This window comes from Ranitomeya imitator, chromosome 6 (genome assembly GCF_032444005.1).
Source record: "Ranitomeya imitator isolate aRanImi1 chromosome 6, aRanImi1.pri, whole genome shotgun sequence".
NCBI classification, from domain to species: Eukaryota; Metazoa; Chordata; class Amphibia; order Anura; family Dendrobatidae; genus Ranitomeya; species Ranitomeya imitator.
The window spans coordinates 380,579,022-380,601,391 of NC_091287.1; the positions used below are offsets into that span (position 1 = coordinate 380,579,022).

Genomic DNA, 22,370 nt, shown 5'->3' on the forward strand with positions numbered 1-22,370 from the left:
ATGTGGTCGAGGACACAACATAAACAATATGAAAGTTTTTAAATTAAAAGCCATCTTCAAATCATAAAAACACCAAAAGGTCTGTGAACAAAAATATATGGCATTCTTTGATACCCTCCACACAGGACTAAATCTATCACAAGGATTTATGACTTACTACAAACAGGCTTGGACTGGCCCACAGGGGAGAAGGGGAATCCCCTGGTGGGTCCCTGTGCAGATCTGGGCCCCCAACCTTATTGTATGGGCAGTACTTGTCATAATTCTCTTGATTGACTCTGTACAGAAAAAAGCAGCATCTAATCATTCATTAACCAAACTGCCCAGTTTATTATTATATAGAGATATTGATAAATTTGTGAACCAGGGTCGTATAATATTTGTGTGCAGGTGAAAAGTGGGCCCCCAAAATCAATGTTACTGGTGGGCCCTTGGCACCCCAGTCTGACACTGAATACAAAATCTGATTAATACAGTGGGTACGGAAAGTATTCATACCCTTTAAAATTTTTCACTCTTTGTTTCATTGCAGCTATTTGGTAAATTCAAAAAAGTTCATTTTTTCTCATTAATGTACACTCTGCACCCTGTCTTCACTGAAAAAAATCAGAAATGTAGTAATTTTTGCAGAGTTATTAAAAAAGAAAAACTGAAATATCACATAGTCATAAGTATTCAGACCCTTTACTCAGTATTGAGTATAAGCACCCTTTTCGAGCTAGTACAGCCATCAGTCTTCTTGGGAATGATGCAACAAGTTTTTCACACCTGGATTTGGGAATCCGCTGCCATTCCTCCTTGCAGATCCTCTCCAGTTGCATCAGGTTGGATGGTGAACGTTGGTGGACAGCCATTTTCATGTTTCTCCAGTGATGCTCAGTTGGGTTTAGGTTAAGGCTGTGACTGGGCCAGTCAAGAATGGTCACAGAGTTGTTCTGAAGCCACTTCTTTGTTATTTTAGCTGTGTACTTAGGGTCATTGTCTTGTTGGAAGGTGAACCTTCGGCCAAGTCTGAGGTCCAGAGCACTCTGGAAGAGGTTTTCATCCAGGATATCTTTTTCTTGGCCGCATTCATGTTCCCTTCAATAACAATCAGTCGTCCTGTCTTTGCAGCTGAAAAACACCCTCATAGCATGATGCTGCCACCACCATGTTTCACTGTTGGGATTGTATTGAGCAGTGCCTGGTTTTCTCTACACATACCACTTAGAATTATCACCAAAAAGGTCTATCTTCATCTCATCAGACCAGAGAATCTTATTTCTCATAGTCTCCGAGTGTTTCATGTGTTTTTTAGCAAACTATATGCGGGCTTTCATATGTCTTACACTGAGGAGAGGCTTCCGTCGGGCCACTCTGCTGCCATAAAAGCCCGACTGGTGGAGGACCGCAGTGATAGTTGACTTTGTGGAACTTTCTCCCATCTCCCTACTGCATCTGTGGAGCTCAACCACAGTGATCTCGAAGTTCTTCTATACCTCTCTAGCCAAGGCTCTTCTCCCACGATTGCTCAGTTTGGCTTGACGGCCAAGTCGAGGAAGACTTCTGGTGGTCCCAAACATCTTCCATTTAAGGATTATGGCGGCCACTGTGCTCTTAGGAACCTTGAGTACTGCAGAAATTCTGTTGTAACCTGGTCCAGATATGTGCCTTGCCACAATTCTGTCTCTGAGCTCCTTGGCCTGTTCCTTTGACCTCATGATTCTCATTTGGTCTGACATGCACTGTGAGCTATGAGGCCTTATATAGACAGGTGTGTGCCTTTCCAAATGAAGTCCTATTAGTTTAATTAAACACAGCTGGACTCCAATGAAGGAGTAGAACCATCTCAAGGAGGATCACAAGGAAATGGACAGCATGTGACTTAAATATGAGTGTCTGAGCAAAGTTTCTGAATACTTTTGACCATGTGACCAGTTTTTCTTTTTTATTAAATTTGAAAAAATTTCTACACTTCTGTTTTTTTTAGTCAAGATGGGGTGCAGAGTGTACATTAATGAGAAAAAAATGAACTTTTTTGAATTTACCAAATGGCTGCAATGAAAAGAAGAGTGACAAATTTAAGTGAGTCTGAATACTTTCCATACCCACTGTATGCTCCAGAGGCAGTGAGGGCATCAGGTCTGGGTCAATAAAACTTTGCTATCACTTATCTTAGCTAATGAAAGATTCTATGAGCTCAGTCTGTTTGCCTTTTTAAATGTCCATTTATTATGTCATGTCTCTGCTCTTTTTCTGTATAAGGCCATGTTCACACTATCAGTATTTGGTCAGTATTTCACATCAGTATTTATAAGCCAATACCTGGAGTGGGTGATAAATACAGACGTGGTGACATGTTTCTATTATACTTTTCCTCTGACAGTTCCACTCCTGGTTTGAGCTCACAAATACTGATGTAAAATACTTGTAATAGAGTGCAGGGTTGAGTATGTCACCACGGAACAGACAGACCAACTGTTGAGGGGAATTTATTAACAGGAGTAAGATTCTCCTTGCAGGGAGTAAACAGAGGGTTAATAGAGATAAAGCAAACAGTAAACAGTTAAGCGGAATCGAAACGGCTAATGAATGTTCTTGTGACTTATCAGTCCAGGGCGGTCCTAACTGGAGGGTCCTTATTCCAACGTGGGTTCAGTCACCAGCAGCGCTTGAAGATCCTGAAGTCTCTCTGTCTCCTGGGAACTGGAGACTCTGGGGTTAAGTCTTTTCTCCCAGTGTAGCTGGAAGCAGGAAGTAACTCAGCCACTCGGCTGCAAGTCTCTGTATATTAGGCTGGCAATCTCTCTCTGCAGCAGCAATGCTACACACACACTGAGCAGTTTACTTTGTCACACTCAGGGATCCTGGCTTATCAGTGCAGTCACCGGGGCTGCGCGCTCAGGTCACTGTAAAGGCCCCTTCACATTAAGCAACGCTGCAGCGATACAGACAACGATCCGGATCGCTGCAGCGTCGCTGTTTGGTCGCTGGAGAGCTGTCACACAGACCGCTCTCCAGCGACCAACGATGCCGGTAATCAGGGTAAACATCGGGTAACTAAGCGCAGGGCTGCGCTTAGTAACCCGATGTTTACCCTGGTTACCATGCTAAAAGTAAAAAAAAACAAACACTAGATACTTACCTACCGCTGTCTGTCCTCCAGCGCTGCACTCTGCTTCTCTGCTCTCCTCCTGTACTGGCTGTGAGCCGGAAAGCAGAGCGGTGACGTCACCGCTCTGCTTTCCGGCTCACAGACAGTACAGGAGGAGTGCAGAGCACAGCGCTGGAGGACAGACAGCGGTAGGTAAGTATGTAGTGTTTGTTTTTTTTTACTTTTAGCATGGTAATCAGGGTAAACATCGGGTTACTAAGCGCGGCCCTGCGCTTAGTTACCCGATGTATACACCCTGGTTACCAGTGAAGACATCGCTGGATCGGTGTCACACACGCCGATCCAGCGATGTCTGCAGGGAGTCCAGCGACGAAATAAAGTTCTGGACTTTATTCAGCGACCAACGATCTCCCAGCAGGGGCCTGATCGTTGGTCGCTGTCACACATAACGATTTCATTAACAATATCGTTGCTACGTCACAAATAGCAACGATATCGTTAACAATATCGTTATGTGTGAAGGTACCTTAAGGGGATACGTCTTCTCTGATTACGGAGGCTTCCAAGTCCACACTCTCACATCCAGCCTTTACTACGGCTGGTATCTCAGCCTTAGTGCCCTCACGGGGAGCACTCTCTTTTGGGGAGCGCAGCGCTACAGCCTGCTCTCTCTGGCACGCTGACCCCTCTGTCCCGTGCGTTCTGCTCTCCCGCTCTTTTCTGACCACACTCCTCTCTCTTCCTCTCTGCCCCCAGCAGTCACATGGTCCCCTCTGTCCAGGGCAGAAAGTCTTCCCCCCAACAACCCAGCTGTCTGACTAAGTAGTTCCAAGTAAGGAGCAGGGAAAGCAACCTCCTTACATACTGACCAAATACTAAATGTGTGAATGTGGCCTATATTTGTGTTTCTTCAGCTATTTTGTTATACCATGACTGATAACGGAACCAAACTTGTCTCGAAAGCTAGCGTTGTAACATCACTTATTTTATTTTTCTTAGCCATTAAACATATCATAGCTACAAGATTATAATTTTGTTTCCCCCGCTGAGAACAATCAATCTTTTTCCAACTGGCTAACACGGTACCTAAAACCTTTTTTTTTTCTTTACAGGATCTAGAACATTACAAAGACCTCTACATGTGACTAACATGGAGGTGTGGGCCCAGGTCCAAATTTTTCACTGGGGCCATGTAACTCTAGTTACGCCACTGGTTTTGAGATTGTGGTCATTGTAAAGATCCTATAAAGGCCCCTTCACATTAAGCGACGCTGCAGCGATACCGACAACGATCCGGATCGCTGCAGCGTCGCTGTTTGGTCGCTGGAGAGCTGTCACACAGACAGCTCTCCAGCGACCAACGATGCCGGTAACTAGGGTAAACATCGGGTTACTAAGCGCAGGGCCGCGCTTAGTAACCCGATGTTTACCCTGGTTACCAGCGTAAAAGTAAAAAAAACAAACACTACATACTTACCTACCGCTGTCTGTCCCCGGCGCTGTGCTTCTCTGTACTGGCTGTGAGCACAGCGGCCGGAAAGCAGAGCGGTGATGTCACCGCTCTGCTTTCCGGCTGACCGACGCTCACAGCCAGTACAGGAGGAGTGCAGAGCACAGCGCCGGGAACAGACAGCGGTAGGTAAGTATGTAGTGTTTTTTTTTTTACTTTTACGCTGGTAACCAGGGTAAACATCGGGTTACTAAGCGCGGCCCTGCGCTTAGTAACCCGATGTTTACCCTGGTTACCAGTGAAGACATCGCTGGATCGGTGTCACACACGCCGATCCAGCGATGTCCACGGGAGATCCAGCGACGAAATAAAGTTCTGGACTTTGTTCAGCGACCAACGATCTCCCAGCAGGGGCCTGATCGTTGGTCGCTGTCACACATAACGATTTCCTTAACGATATCGTTGCTACGTCACAAAAAGCAACGATATCGTTAACGATATCGTTATGTGTGAAGGTACCTTAAGAAGCGGTGCTGGACGAATGCAGCAAATGCAGATGTAATGCATAAAGGTACATAGACAACCTGGCCATACAGATGTATTCCACATCCATAAAACAATTACTAATGATCTTCATAACTATTATTTTTATTAATGTTAGCAAATCTATTGTATGTACAGTATCTGGTGATACTCACTCGTTCCTGACCAGCAGTATCCCATATCAAAAATTTATGGAGCTCATTCCCACATGGAACTGTTTTAGTCATAAATGAAGCTCTGAAAAGACAAACAGTTGTACAGTTAAGGTACATATGTCATAAATCTAAATCTGGTCAAAAGAGGTTCAACATAGTACTAGATAGATTTATCTAAAAAAGTGGCCATTTACAGTATTCATAGTTTTCATAATTTTTTATTCTCGGTTCACTTACCCAATCGTGGGGCTTATATTATGATCAAAATGGTCTTGGACAAATCGGCAAACTATGCTAGATTTCCCAACTCCTGTGTCCTAAAATAAGACAATAAGATAAATCATTTTATCATTCAACCTATGCCAAAATCAAATATTCTACCCAAACTCTATTATGGATTGTCAATGTATAGTATGTGTAGTACAAAGCCAGCACAGGTAAATAATTGCAGGCAAGAAACCTCAATTAAAGTGACGATCAGAGGTGGTAGATACTTTCAGAGACTTAAAACATGGAAAGATCACAACATTTGTAAAATAGGGAAATGCAATCATGACAAAATTATGGGAAATTGCCTCTTTGTTCCTCTAATTGCAAATCAGCACATTTGTGTGCCTAATTATGGTTTGCCTTGATATCTAAAGCATTAAAGGGGTTGTCTCGTGAGCCCCTTTTCATTTGCCAAAGTTATGTAGAAGATTACCTTCTTTGGACCTTTCTCTCTGAGACACCCTATGAAAGTAGCTCCCATTCTGGTGAACTCAAGTTGCATACTGTAAAGTTGTACTTGGATGGCAATTAATCTGAATGCCTACAACATACGATAATATTATATCTCTACTGTATCTGTTGCATGGAAAAAGCCTGCCTGGCACAGTTTGCAAGTATTTCCAGGAGTAGGATCCATAGAGTTTATTAGTGATGAGTGAACGTGTTTGGATAAGATGCTATCCAAGCATTCTCGTGTGCTAAGTGTCTTCGGCATGCTCGAAAAATATGTTTGAGTCCCAGCAACTGTATATCTCATGGCTGTTTGACAGCAACAACAAAGGCAGGGATTGTCTGTTTGTTAGTCAATCCCTGCATGTGTTGCGGCTGTCGAACAGCCGTGAGACATGCATATGCGGGGATTCAAACATATTATTCGCGCACGCCAAAGTCACTCGGTTCAAATAGAAAGAAGTCTAGCACTCAACTTAAGCGGCGAAAGATTTGATTTATTTGTAGCACTCGAAACGTTTCAGTCCATAAGGACTTTCATCAGTCACGTGCCATTAGAAGCCCGTAGGGCTGGGTTCAGAAAGAACAGGGATGCACAGAATGTGCAAAAAGCGCCGCCACATCTTGCGTTATAGAGAATGGAGGTAAAATAGAGCTTAGTTAGAGTGATACCGTGTCTGGAGGCAGTGCCCCTCACCCCGAACACCAGCGCTTTCAGCTTGTGGGTGCTACATCCTGATGTGCGGCCATTGCCCCACCATTACAGCATTCTAACTAAGCTCTATTTTACCTCCATTCTCTATAACGCAAGCTGTGGCGGCGCTTTTTGCACATTCTGTGCATCCCTGTTCTTTCTGAACCCAGCCCTACGGGCTTCTAACGGCACGTGACTGATGAAAGTCCTTATGGACTGAAACGTTTCGAATGCTACAAATAAATCAAATCTTTCGCCGCTTAAGTTGAGTGCTAGACTTCTTTCTATTTGTATTGAAGGTCTGGGAACCTAGTCTAAGCACCACAGTATAGCTGTGCACACGGTGTTTTCTCTCACAAAGTCGCTCAGTTAGCACATGAGCAAGCATGCTTCAGAAAACACCTTATCAAAGCACATTCGCTCATCACTAGTGGTCAGTTAATCACTATGGTAGTGGCAATTTAAAATTGGTTGTGTACGATTAGATCAAAAATTGCATCCATTATAAGTTTATGCTCAAAACATAGATCGAACCCAGCAGCTCTTGTGCACCAGGCAGCAGCTCTACCCTCTGAGCTAATCAGCTCACTGAACAGTTGCTTGCTAACCCAGATACTAGTACCTGTGTTGTTAATGTTTGTCTCCAGTCTGAGTTAGTGATTGGCTCAACCTTGTGATCTCCTGATTGAACACACTACTTAAACCTGGTATTGCACTACATTCCTTCTGATGTTATTGAGCTCCCAGCCTTTAGTCTAGCTTCTTTCCACTTGCTGCTTATCCTCAAGATTATACTGCTGCGACCATGTACTGAACTCTATTTCCTGACGACGCAACCTGCATATCCTCCCAAATATACTGCTGCTCCTGTGTACCGACTTCTGACTATTCATGACTACGCTACCTGCCGGTGCTTCCCCTGGTGGTTGCAATATCACTACTCCAACTCAGGTCAGTCCATAACAATAACTCTGCCCTTCGCCACTGCAAACAAGCCTACTTCACCACCCTCGTCACCACACTATCTGGCAATGTAAAATGACTCTGATACTTTTTACTCCCTCCTCAGCCCTACAGTGCAGACCTCTTTAATGAACCTCAGCGCTGACAATCTGGACAATTATTTCAAAGAAAAAAATTGATCACATCAGAAAAGAAATTGTCTCTCAATCACTAACAGCACCTCCTCCCTCCTACACTTCATCAAAGTCACTTTCCATCTTTAACCGGTCGCAGAACAGGTTACCATACACCTTGCTTCTTCTCTCTATACTACCTGCAACAGTAACCCTGTTCCTTCTCACTCTCTCCAGTCATTCTCCCCAGCTGTTATTACCCACCTAACTAAAATATTTAACCTCTCTTTTTCATCCAGTATTTTCCCTACTCCTTCAGACAAGCAGTCATAACCGCTTTACTAAGAAAAATCCCTGGAGCAGAATTGCTCTGCTAATTACAAACTTGTCTATAATCTCCCCTTCATGTTTTATCTCCTGAAACAATTTATCTACTCTCATCTAATCAGTTATCTTTCAGATAATGTTATTCTTGACCCTTTACAATTCGGTTTCCGTGCCTTACATTCTACAGAACCTTTCCATACTAAAGTCTCTAACCATTTACTAAAAACAAAATATAATAGCCACTACTCCCTGCTGATTCTCTTAGCAGGATTTGACAGCTATCGGCCTCACGGACATTGATCTCTTCTTCCCCTTACTGGTTGGGTAGCTCAGGGGTTGGCCCTAGATCACTTCTTCTTTTCTCTGTACACCTGCTGATGGTTTGTCTTATTAGGTAGATTTGGCTTTCAGTACCATCTCTATGCTGATTACACTCGGTTATACACATCTTCTCTTGACCCTTACATTACTACAAGATACCAGTGATTGTCCGCTGTCTCTAATATTATGGCCTCCCTTTAACTAAAACCTGAATGTTCCCAAAACTGAACTCCTTGTGTTTCCTCCCTCTACTAACCCACCTAAACCAAAAATTGTCATTTCCGTGTATGGCTCCACTATTATTCCCAAGTAGCACCGCTTAACTTTCTTGAAGTTATATTTTACTCTGATCTTTCCTTCACTCTCTATATGTGATCATTCACGCTCTCAAGTCACCTGCACCTCAATAACATTGCAAAAATTCTGCCTTTTCTTACCTTTTACATTGCAAAAACTCTTACTATCGCTCTTGTTCTTTCTGGTCTGGAGTACTACAACGCTCTACTAATCCAGAGCTCTGGAACACACTAGCACAGACAATGCAGTTAAGTGTACTCTAAAAAGCAATTTCTTAAGACTGGCCTATCACCTCAATAATCTATTCCATGTTCTCCCTAACTTTTCTCAGAACTTGGCTCCTCCAATCATCTGCTTCCACACGCTCCATGCACTCAATAGCATTTTGAATCTACACTTATACAGATACTGATTGATGACTGTTTCATACAGCATTATTTGTATACCCTTATTTATTATATTGATGACTAGACTATATACTACAATCACTTTTTTTACTTTTCCTCATAGATTGTAAGTTTTCAAACAGGGTCCTTAGTTCTCTTGGTATTTGTTGAATTATGTGTTACTCTGTAATGTCTTATACTGTTTGTAAATGTTCGCTCTGGATTGTAAAGTGCTGTGGAATATGTTGGAGCAAAAGAAATACAATAATTATTATTATTAGACAACCCCCTGTGATGGTATGTTCACATGGAGTCGAATGGCTGTGGAAACCTTTGTACCAGAAACCACCTAAATATCCGCAGCACCAACATTTGCACCAAAGCATACAGGTTTGGGAACTTATAAGTCTCAGGTTCTGCTGCTGTTGCACTCAGCTCCAGCTGCTCCTGGAGCAGTTTTGCCTGGAGAAAAGGGGCAAAAAGATGTGGAAAGCTCATAGAGACTTATCCAAAGCGACTTACAGCTGTAATTTCAACAAAAGGAGGCTCTACAATGTACTGACTTTAGGGAGGTGAATAGCTTTGCACGCTGAAGTTTTCAGTTATTTTGTCCTATTTGTTGTTTGCCTCACAAAATAAGAAAACCAAATGTTCACAGTTGTAGGCATGTTCTTTAGATGAACTGATGCAAACCCTAAAGAAACTGTGAAATTCCAGGTTGTGAGGTAGTAAAGCACAAAAAATGCCAAGAGTGGTGAATACTTTCACAAGCCACTCTATGCCATTTTGCTGTAAGTGGTTAAAGAAGCACTGCCATCAAAGTTTGTATCCTCTTAATATATCGATGAGCTACAGGACAATAAGCAAGTAGCTTGGTGTGAAAGAATCACAAGATGACTGTCAAGTTTTCTTGCTCTGGGGCTCCATGCAAGATCTTGCCTCGTGGAGTAAGGATGATTCTGAGAAAAGTCAGGAATAAGCCCAGTACTCTATGGGAGGACTGGGTCAATGACCTGAAGAGAGCTGGGACCACAGTCTCAAACATTACCGTTAGTAACACTCTACGCCATCATCGATTAAAATCCTGCAGGGCATGCAAGGTCCGCCTGCTCACACCAGCACATTCTAGGCCTGTTTGAAGTTTGCCTGTTACCATCTGGATATTCCAGAGGAGGTATAGGAGACGGTCATGTGTTCAGAGGAGACCAAAATCGAACTTTTTGGTATCAACTGTACTCGCTGTCACACCGCCGCTGCCACCGGTTCTCTTCTGTGTCACCACCGCTGCCTCGGGTGCCTCCTCATGCTTACCATTCCACGTCGTCCCGGCACGCTTCTGGTTCTGCAGCTGCTTCCGGTCTCCTGCGTGTTCGTCCCTCCTGTTTCTCCTCGGGTGCGCGCGCGCTCCAGATCCCACTGCGCACGCACGCACAGCGCAAGCTGATTCTGCCACTCCCTTCACTCCTCTCTATGCCTCTGGAGGACTCTGACCCGGAAGATATGCTGCCGCTCTGCATATCAGGCCGCCTCTTCCGTTTGGCGGAGTCTGACTATCATTTGTATTTTCAAGTGACTCTGGCCCCCGTGTTCCTCTGCATTCTGTCAGCAGCTAGCCCTCCGTCTTGGTATTTTTTAGCTAGCCTCTCCCTGACTAACCTTTGCTTTCTCCTTGCTTCCTTCTAGCTCCAGTCTTCCTGTGCCTCCATTTCCTCAGAGTTTCTGTGTGTCTGCTTAGTCTTCCAGCCCGTATCGTCACCGTCTCCACTGGTTCGTTTCTCACCTCTCCTTGTGCTCCCATCTCCTTGTTATTACAGTCTACGTCCCTGACTCCGTACGTGTTTCTCCCTTTGCTTCTGCCTTGCCGTTCCCTTCTTCTTGTCTCTCCTTCCGTTTTCGGTTAGTCCCATTCTCTTTTTAGTACCAGCTGCCATAGCAGTAGTCTCCCCAGGGCCTGCTCCTAATGCTCCCTGTATAGGGGGTGGTCCACTTGGTCCCCTCGCCCAGGGGAGGTTCGCTGTTGCGGTCCAGCAGGTTCACCCTTAGTTGTCTCCAGCTTTCGGCGTTACACTCGCCATGTTTACAAGCCCTCCTTTTCTCCTCCACTCTTATATGTTCCTACCCAATTGCATCCAAGACATCTCCCAAGAATCCCCTATCCTCTGGAATTCAGTAGCTCAACATCTCCGATTATTTCCCATTGTTGGAAACTTCAGACTCAACCTGAAAACACATCTTTTGAGGAAAGCATACAGCCTATAATAATCCAGCTGCTACCTCACTACCAATGAAGCTGCTGCAATCCTCAGTATACTGTCTCCTTCCCCACTACAAATTTTAAGCCAATAAGGGCAGGGTACTCTTCCCCTGTGTATCAGTTTGTATACGTTATTTTATGTATGTCATATGTATGAAATCCTTTTCACGTGTGCAGCAAACAGGAATTAATGGTGCTTTAAAAATAAATTATATGTATAACAAACTTTGGGTAAAATAGTTATTTTGACAGAGTTCCTAAATAAAAAAAATATTAGTATCAAGAGTATGGTGAAAAACTAAAGCATGGGAAATCTCTTTTTAATTGAAATGGCTAGATGTTCTTCACACCCACAGGTTCAGTGATCGGTATTGGTGTGTTGTTTGCAGACTGCACAAAGGTTTTCCTGGGGATAAAGTACTGTGTACAAATCTTTTGTGATTACATGTTATACCATGTGTGAATTATGCCTTATACAGTTGGGGTTCCTGTCATGATATGTACTTTTGCCCTGTCCTGTATTTGAATAATATGCCATTTGATGTATGTAACTGTTCTCTGGTTTCTATTAGCTGTAATTTATGTATTTTCTTGGCTGGGAGTTCACCTGTAACAATATGTCTCCTTCCCCCAATACTTGCAGCCCTAAGCTCTAATGTAATTAAGCTTTGTCAACATCACTAGTGGAGGAATAGCCATTCTTCCTCACAGCAGGTGGCTAGTTAAATGCACACAATGAATAGACTAAGTGGAGCCACCAGTCTAGAATCTTCTGGTGGACCCAACCATTGAATAGAAGGTGTGACCTCTACCCCCCTTCTTGGGCGGATCCCTGGAGCTCAGACAATCCATTCTTATTTTGAGATGAGATGTGAGTTGATCCTTGAAGGAGAAGGAGTGGGGATTCTTAGCTGAGGCAAGACCCCATGTCCATCTGTGACTGCGGAAGCGAATGGGGCGAGACTTGAGCTGAGGACATATCTCGTCGCTCGTGGGATTGTTTTGGGATCCCTTGGACTCGTGTGGACTATTGCTTTGTTACATGGCACAAGGATTATCGGGAGGTGCCCCCGAACCTGTTCTGTTGGACTAATTGTGGACTCTGTAGATCTACCTGCATGTGTTGTTCCAGCATTCTTGATAATAAATCTGTTGAATCATCCCTCGGCCTGTTGTCCCTTCGTGCTCTGCCGTACACCCCGTCACAGTTCCCACAATTGCTCACCCACCAATCTTAAACCATTTTGTGTCTATATTGCTGAGGTTATTTAAACCTGTTGTTTTTATAAACTGTATTTAATAAATCTTATTGTGTTTTAATAATTATAATCACCATTTCTGTCCTGGCACTTATAATTTTTTTTTTATTATTATTATTTATACAGTGCCTTTTGGGACACTTACATTCACTGGGATTACAAATTTCGGTATCTTATCCAACACCAAATGTACTATTTTCACAAGTTTTTCTAAAGAATATTCCAGCATTATTTTTTACCTCATTGTATGGCAATATTCAGCTGACTAAGAAGTTTTTTTTAGCAAGTCCACCCCAGCACTTCCTATTACACCAATTCCATTATGCAAAACAATCCAGTGTCACTTCTGCCTTTCTCCTGAAAGTTTTACCACAAGATACTGCGCAAGACGTTATTCTAGCTTTCCATTTTTTATGTGTGTGTTATTGTGGTAAAGTAAAATAGAAAAGAGACAGCTATCTAGCTTATCTGACGTCCAGGAGGGAGTAATACTCGCCAAAGTAGACCAAAATTTGAATCATTTATATAGATTGAATCTGTAGAAGCTATTTAAACAGTGATTGTTTTATAGAATGGAATTAATGTGCCGCATCATAGCAGAACACAATCTGTTGGAACTCCAGTTGATCACAGGTCACATAATGATATCATAGTGATATCTATAATGTAACACAAGTCATAGGGCATCATCATCATTTCTTTGCAGAAATTTTGGCAACTTAATGGTTGATCCCATACATGTGAATGGAGATGTTTGTACAGCATATATATCGATTTTCTCCAAACCTCCTTAAGACGTATGAGAGAAGTATACAAATTTACAATCATAACACAGGTCTGCGACTAAAAAGCTGTTTGATTATTTACATCTAATTTCCATGTATTTTGGTGTGCTGAAAACGAAAAAAATATTGAAAAAAATCCTGGATGTCAGGATTTGCCACAAAATGCAAAATTCTCTTCAAATTTAGTATGTTTTTCTCAATTTTTGGTATTTTTTTATCTTAGGGTTTTGAAAGTCAAAATTACTATTAATTAATTCACATCAATGCATTGAAGATATACAAGACCCTGACTACAAAAAAATCGTCGGACGAATGCTGAATACATTTCAAGCTTTAGGTTGCCTGATGAGTTTGAGAGTGCATTTCCTCCATTCCCACCATTGCAGTTAAAAAAATATTTTCATGAAACATTTGTAATAAAAAATTAATTTTATGAGTTGATTTTCATTTATTTTGAGGTATTGTCTTATTTATCATAGTTACTTAAATTGTCAGAAAACATGATGTCCTATGACAAAAGGGAGGTCATTTTTGGATTCAGCGCACTTAAAAACATAAAGATTACGTGGCATAACCAAAACAGCTCTTGAAAAAAATTTTTTTGCAGACCTGTGTAATTGAAAGATTGCGAACCCTTCAGAATTTTCCATATTTTTGCTCACATTTCTCATAAAATGATAGACTCAGTTTTTAGATGAGGAATATTATCCAATATCACGTGTCTGTGAGTGGCAAAAGCATGTGAACCTTTAGGATCAACAGATTATTTGAAGGTAAAATTAGAATCTGATGATTTCAACCAATTGGAGGACAATCAGGTGTGAGTGTTACTGTGTATAAATGGAGGAAATTTAAGACAATTATTACCCTCCTTAATAGTGATAGACCAACAAAGATCACTTTAAAATTTAATACTATTTTACAGAGGTATGCAAGGTAACTTCTAAGCAACTAAAGGTCTCTCCCCCATTAGTTAATATTAAGGCTGCCGTCACACTAGCAGTATTTGGTCAGTATTTTACATCAGTATTTGTAATCCAAAACCAGGAGTGGAACAATTAGAGGAAAAGTATAATAGAAACATGTGCACCACTTCTGCATTTATCACCCACTCCTTGTTTTGGCTTACAAATACTGCTGTAAAATACTGAACAAATACTGATAGTGTGACAGCAGCCTTAATTTTCCACCATCAGGAGGACATTAAACAACAAAAATGTGCATGGCAGGATTGCAAGGGGAAAGCCACTGCTCTCCAAAAAGAATAGTGATGCCAAATGCAGTTTGTTAAAGATCACCTGGACAAGCCAAAAGACTATTGGAACAATGTTTTGTGAGGAATTAGACTAAAATAGAGATTATTTTATTTCAATGGGAAGTGCTATGTTTGGAGAAAGAAAAACACTGCATTACAACATAAAAATATAATGTCATCTGTAAAACATGGTGGTGGTAGCAGCGTCATGCTTTGGGCTTTTTTATTACATCTGGGCCAAAACAGCTTGCAATCGTTGATGGACCAAGAAATTCTGAATTATACCAGCAAATTCTAAAGGAAAAATGTCATGCCATTTGTCTAGGGGAGATGAAAACTGGGGAGACAATGCGCAATAGGGTCTTATCTGGTATAAATGGGAAAGTATGAAACGTAATTTGTGCTCACCATGTAGGGTTGTGGCAGTCACAACTCATTTTGTTAGCTTGTAGAGGGACAAGGCCGCTTCGGATCCATCAAAACGGATAGGATATAGATAAGTGGGAAAAAAATGGATATAATGCCGACTTGCCAATATTCCACCAGGTGATGATAAGACAATGAAGTATATGTAAGTGCATTTTTCATTTATTTGACAAATAAAAATCGCATCTAAATATATTTCATTGTTTTCTCATCTCCTCCTGGAACATTGGCAGTGCGGCATTATATCAATTTTTTTCCATTTATCTACATGACATTTGTTTAGGAGCTGAATATCAAGAGAAAATAGGTCACACAGCAAGACAATGACCCAAAGCACATAAGTCATTCTACAAGAGAATGGTTCGAGAAAAATAATGTTTACATTTTTGAAATATTTCAGTGCCTTTGGGAATTCCAAAGAATTCAGGAAGTAAGGCTGACAGTAGCTCACTTTTTAAAAGAGACATTTGTTATTCCATTTCTTTGTTGGACTCAAAATTAATCTCCGTCATTGTCACCAGAATGAACTGGATAGAGATGTTATTAGATAAAGAAAAAATAACCAAACATTTCTTCAATGTATCTGAGACATTTCAGCAATTGATAATGAGGCAGGCATTCTCTTTTTCCCTGTACCAACAGGTACGTGAGGAAACACTTAGCTGGCGGTATGCCAATCTGACAAAATTTATGTTTTATACCTTATAATTTGTTGCTAATTACTAGAAGTTGGGACCGACCCAAATAGGGTCACCTTGACATGGTGTGATGGCTTTTACGTTTTTATTTTAACAAAACAATGTTAGCTTAGTTCCCTAAGTTATCTTCATTCACTATTGCTATTTGTTTACTTACTGCAGGGTATTTGCTCATTTTGTTTTCTTAGGTTGTAATTAACACTTGATTTAATTGCCTCTAACTACATGTGGTGCTTCTCTACATGTTGTTCTGGATTTGATGCATAGGAGGGAGGAGAAGTCAAGGGTTGGGGTATTATTGGTTTTGAATTGTAACTCTAAAATGGTCATTGTATCCCAGTTTTAATGGTATGTGCGGAAAAAGTCCAGCAACTGCAAGAATTGTTGTACTGCAAAAAATGACCAGGTAATGAAAATGAAAAAAACCCTGTTTTGCAGTAATCCAATGTAGAGAAATAAAGCTTTGAATCCACATGTAAATGAGACTAGCAGAGCGTTTGGGGCTTGTTGACTCCCTTAGAGTGCATTGAAATATCCCCAATACACTTCCAGGCTAATTGGCGTATGGTTTAATGTTTCATTTCTCAGCTCCAGCACATTGGATTACTATATTGTTGTTTTGGGACCTACAAAGCAATGCCACTAGTTTGATTAGTAAATTTATCCTGAGAAGTTCCTTTTAAAGAATGGGTAACAATATTCCAAAACAACACACCAGCACAGTATAATCTCCGAACTCATCCACCAAAATAGACATATTCTTATAAATAAGTAGTGAAGTATGAGATTGCCATACCAAGAAATTATCATTCTAACGTCCACTCTGTTGTTGCCACTTAACACTTATTCAACCATGGTGAGAACACCTCAATCAGACTGTGAGAAGTATTCATACCAATATCAGACCCTACTGAATGACACTTGAGTTGGAATAGAGGAATACGTCTTGGCAGTAAAATGTACTTTTCGGTTGGCTATTCACTATGGGCTGACAGCAGCCAGCTGTTTCAGTAATGGATGATGTCACTTGTATAGGCCAAGAAAGAGACAGACAGACTAAATGATTAAAATAAGAACCATTTTTCTAGACAATTTATATACAAAAACTAGTATTTTACAGGTACCGTAAATGAATTGTGACTAGTACAATGTCACTGTTGATTTATAGTGAACTATATATTTAAATCATGTGGTAGCAGAATAGAATAATATATTGTATCCCAAAATGCAGTATAAATGGCTAATTGCTCTGTAGATAGAGGAATAGTGGGTTAATAGCAGTTAGATAGTTTTTTGACTACTACATATTTGTGGACCAAAACAAAGATTCAAAATTTCCAATACACATTGAGTAGTTATTGGCCTAAAGCTTTTCTGTCCAACCTCCTATCATAATGCAATGGCTGGCGTTCCTGCATGGTGTCCACTTCTTCCTCCATGCAGGGACGCTGGTTTATTCACAGCCCCGACCCTCGGTGTGGTCCCTGGCATATTCTTTGTCCTCTGCTGCTGCTGTGCATGCCACAGTTCCCTGCGTCATGTCTAGTGCGCGTGAGCTCCCCTGCTCTTAAAGTGGCAACACGCCCAGATAATAAATACCCTCAGATTGTAGTTGAGAGGCAATTTGTATAATTAGTACACCTGCAGAATGGCTCCCAGCCTATTACTGGGAGTCATCCTGTGTAGACGGACCCTGATTTATCCTGAAAAAAATGGATGGATAGTTAAAATTCAACATGTTCGATCCTTCTTTCCCCCAAGGATTTTTTAGGTGTTGATTAAAAATGTTTAAAATCATTGGTGTCAGAATTTTGACGCAACTAATGTAGAAATTTGGGTGCTACAATAATAGTACATTTGTCCCAGTGTTTTAAGAAACACCCACAAAATTAGGGGGATGTCTTTTGCCTTTAGAACGTGTGTAGGACATTATAAAGGGTGAAAGATTGTACATAAATAAAGTCAAAACTCACAGTATGAACATTGATCCAAGGGTCATTATTTAGACCATTGAGGTAGAACAGAAAAGACAGATAAGCATTAGTTCAAAAAGTATTCCGTCTTTCTCAATAAAACAAAGTAACTAAGAAGAATCTTTGTATATAGAAGAGAAAGATGTCCTGCAGACATGTTTGTTTTCCTAGCGTTATGTTGTAATTGTTGGCTGAAGGCCCAAACAGCTTTGTCTGCTGATTTTTATGTTGGTTTCTGTAAGGCTACTTTCACACTAGCGTCGTGTGACGTCCGTCGCAATGCGTCGTTTGGGAGAAAAAACGCATCCTGCAAAGTTGCCCGCAGGATGCATTTTTTCTCCATAGACTTGCATTAGCGATGCATTGCGACATATGGCCACACGTCGCATCCGTTGTGCGATGGATGCGTCATGTTTTGGCGGACCGTCAGCACAAAAAAAGTTCAATTTTTTTCTCATTAATGTACACTCTGCACTCCATCTTGACTGAAAAAAACAGAAATGTGGAAATTTTTGCTAATTTATTAAAAAAAGAAAAACTGGGAGTCTGGGAGTCCTTCATGTGTTTTTTAGCAAACGCTATGCGGGCTTTCATATGTCTTGCACTGAGGAGAGCTTTCCGTTGGGCCACTCTGCCATAAAGGCCTGATTGGTGGAGGGCTGCAATGATAGTTGACTTTGTGGAACTTTCTTCCATCTCCCTACTGCATCTCTGGAGCTCATCCACAGTGATCTTGGGGTTCTTCTTTACCTCTCTCACCAAGGTTTTTCTCCCACGATTGTTCATTTTGGCTGGATGTAAAGGTCTAGGAAGACTTCTGGTGGTCCCAAACTTCTTCCATTTAAGGATTATGGAGGCCACTGTGCTCTTAGAAACCTTGAGTACTGCACAAATTTTCTTGTAACATTGGCCAGATCTGTGCCTTGCTACAATGCTGTCTCTGAGCTCCTTGGCCAGTTCCTTTGACCTCATGATTCTCATTTGGTCTGACATGCACTATAAGGTCTTATATACACAGGTGTGCGCCTTTCCAAATCAAGTCCTATCGGTTTAATTAAACACAGCTGGACTCCAAAGAAGGAGTAGAACTATCTGAGCAAAGGGTCTGAATATTTATGATCATGTGATATTTCAGTTTTCTTTTTTATAAATATGCAACATTTTCTACATTTCTGGTTTTTTTCAGTCAAGATGGGGGTGCTAAGTGTACAATAATGAGAAAAAAAATGAACTTTTTGGAATTTACCAAATGGTGGCAATGAAACAAAGAGTGAAAAATTTAAAGGGGTCTGAATACTTTCCGTACCCACTGTATACCCTTATAAATAGACTATCTTAGCCTGTGATTTTTTCCATCATGAATTTGCAGCCATCATTTATATTATCCATCAATTGACCCCCCTGATGAACCAAATGGACGGGGAAACGCGTCGAAGCAGTTTGTACAACTAATGATAAGTTTATTCATATTCATATATGTTCATTTATATGTGAGAAATATCACATATGTATTAGAATAGGCTGTCACTCATTTTTGTCTTTAGCTCACTATACCAGGGCGTACAAGAGTGAGTGAGGGAGTGCCGCTGAGGAGTGGGGGGACAAATCCGTTTGCACTAGGGTGCCAACCTCCATATTAGGCACTATCAGCTCAGGCAAAGAGCAGGGACTAATAAGTTTAAAGTTGGTATTATCAGAAAGAAATTTTGGGTATTTTGTATGGTGGTCCTCTTTAGATTATCTTCTATTTCCACACCACATGGGTTATGGTGTCTTTTAATTAGGTATATTAAAGTATATTGTTTTTAGAGGGTATGCATGTTTACATTACTCTTTGCTCCTCTACAATTTGGATAGTTCTTGTTTCTGCAAAAGAAGAGTGGTCCAAAATTCCAGTTGAGGGGTGTAAAAAGCTTGTTGATGGTTATAGGAAGGGATTGATTGCAGTTATTTATTCCAAAGGGTGTAAAACTAAATATTAAGTTCAGGGTGACACCAATTTTGTCCGGACCATTTTTGGGGTTTTGTGTGAATATTATGTCCAATTTGCCTTTTTTCCTCATTTTTTTTTCTGTTGTTCCAATACACACAAAGGAAATAAATATTGTTATTATATTTATTTATAATAAATCTATAACAAATCGTGTAATTGCAATAATACTTAATTTCAGAAATAATTTCAAATGTGTCAACACTTTCGACCATGACTGAATGTTTTCATGAATGCAGAAATTCTCATATTTCAAAAACATATTGATAGGTAAACTTCATGATAAGCCTCATGATAGCAAAATATGTTAGCGAATATATTGTGCCAAGTATATAATAATGGTGTACAAAAAAATAAAGACTGCTGTAAGTGAAAGAATGTGTGCCAGGTCAGATATTCCTATACTGCAGAGAAATAACTAGTCTGGTAGATTTTCAACAGCCCATTGCTGCCCTGCTTTGTGTTGACACGGTGAAGATCAGATTAGGGTTCTTTGGACCCACAAGAAAAAAATATTTGAAGGTCCAAGGTACCGTTCCATCTGTACAGAACTAACATTGAAAAGGTGGAATGTTCCGATGGCACATGAGAAATATCAACAACGAGTTCTTTTTGGTTATTTGTGAGAGATGATAAATTCACGATAGTGTCAACTGATTGGATAAAAGTCAGCTCCAAATAATGTTGTCTTCTGCTGTATCCATTGGATTCATCATTGTGCTGAACCAACTGGAAGATCTTTGGCCAATTCTGGCCCCTGTTCAAAAAAGGAACTATTCTCCATCCTACTCACAACTGTGTACCATCTGTCACACCTGGTAAACATCCTCTGGTATTTGTTCAGTGCAATAAAGGCATAAGGAGGAATTTACTAAGACTGCCATTTCATGCAAACAGAAGTCTCCTGGAGTAATATGTACCAAATTTATTGTGAGATTGCAGTCTTTTTGGTTTATAAAAATGAAATGAGCTGACACATACTTCCATGATCTTTACGCCAATTTCAATCTGTTGCACTGTGGTTGGATATGCTTCTCCCACTATGCTTCTTGTACTTCAAGAAAAGTGGCAAGGTTAGATCAAAATTGAGAGAAGGTGCATTTTTTTGCCCAAATGTGGCTTAAACAAAAATTTGCAATAATTGTTTGACAGTTTTCTGGTGAAAAAGAAGAGGAAAGCCCTAATCATAATGAGTGGAGGATGGGATACCTCCAGACACCAACCTGTGCCTGTCCCTAAGCTTCCTTAATGCCCTATGTGGGTCCTTTCCCCCGCCGCCATCATGTGCCTGGTCCCTGATTGTCACTGGCCGACAAGGACCCTAGCATCACCACTGGAGACGATAACACACATTGGAAGAGACGAACAGGGGACACACACAAAAAGGAAGCTACTCATCTCAGGCCCTGCTGCTAAGATCCACAGCAGGAGAGAAAACGGCACCAGGATAGCAGAACTCCCAGTGCAGCAACACCACTGTCACAGGTGAGCTCCACACTTATAGCTGGTCAGAATAGAAAAAAACTCTATAACCAATGATCAGCTGATGTGTCATGTGACTATTTAAAGGTTGGTGGGAGTGGTTACCAACCAATATCAGCTAACCAGCCTAAAAGATACTGCCAGCAAGAGACTGACATTAACTCTTGCTGGACCAAAGGAAAAAAAAAACAATTACGTTTCAGCAGACCCAGAGCTGCAACAAATCCCTTAATGATTCATGACAATTCCCAGTATAAAATAACAGCATGTACTCACTTCCGCTGCCGTTCCTTCAAAGTCGACTCCACAAAGGCCACTTTACTCTCACTTCCTTCCAAGGTACTTAACATCCAGAGGAAGTCAGAGAGCAGAAGCAGCTCTCACTTTTTCTAGGTGTCAGCTTTGTCACAAAGAAGTGAGAGCTCATGTGAGCTCTGGGAAAATCGGCGCCAACGTTACTGGAATGGCACCAGCATCGGAGGAGAGTATAAGTTTTATTTTATATGAGGTAATATACCAACTGAGAAGGGGTTGACCGAGAAGTAGGCAACTCCTTTAATTCAAGTCTATGAGAGCCACGTTCTGAGTGGACTTATAGACTTATATTGAGAAGTGACTTCAAGTCTACCTAACAAAGACTGGGAGTCATCTGGCCAGTCACAACTCCTGTCAAAAGGTGCAAAAGAGGATCGAAGCTGCACTGAGAGTAGTAGAAAACGGCTGCCAGTAAGTATTTTAATACACATACTATACCTTAGTGATACCACTCTGATGGTAATATAAAAAATTCCCCATAGTGGTACTTTTCATGAAATGATCTGGGATATGTGTTTTCTTAGAGCCTCTGGTTGACATCCACTAGGCAGACAATTTATGGTCTTCTTGTGTAAAGCAGTTTTGCAATTAGCAACTACTGCTGTGCTGAGGCCATTATAAATTAACTGATGATTTCCCCAGGACTTAAGCACATTTCTATACACTTTAGCATGTCATAATAACTTCTGATATTACTCAGTTACTCAGGCTTTTATTTATTTCATTTGTTCCACATTTTTGCAAAAAGCGAAACTCTGGATTCGGCTGCATTTCACACTTTCTCTAAGAAGCTCAGTCCCAGATGGAAATGCTATCTGGAAGAATTTCCAGGAAGCTCATCATTCGCCTGCCTCCTTTGATTGAAACAAG

General features: G+C 41.0%; 1 protein-coding gene across 1 annotated transcript in view; it reads right to left on the reverse strand.

The window, feature by feature from the left end:
* The window catches only part of RAB31 (RAB31, member RAS oncogene family), an 88,691-nt gene that overhangs the window by 62,306 nt on the left and 4,015 nt on the right, over positions 1 to 22,370 (reverse strand). Inside the window, exons 2-3 of the mRNA XM_069731044.1 lie at positions 5,480 to 5,559; positions 5,243 to 5,324 (exon numbers count right to left, since the gene is read on the reverse strand). Coding sequence (XP_069587145.1) covers positions 5,243 to 5,324; positions 5,480 to 5,559 — 162 coding nt within the window. The remainder of the gene's footprint in view (positions 1 to 5,242; positions 5,325 to 5,479; positions 5,560 to 22,370) is intronic.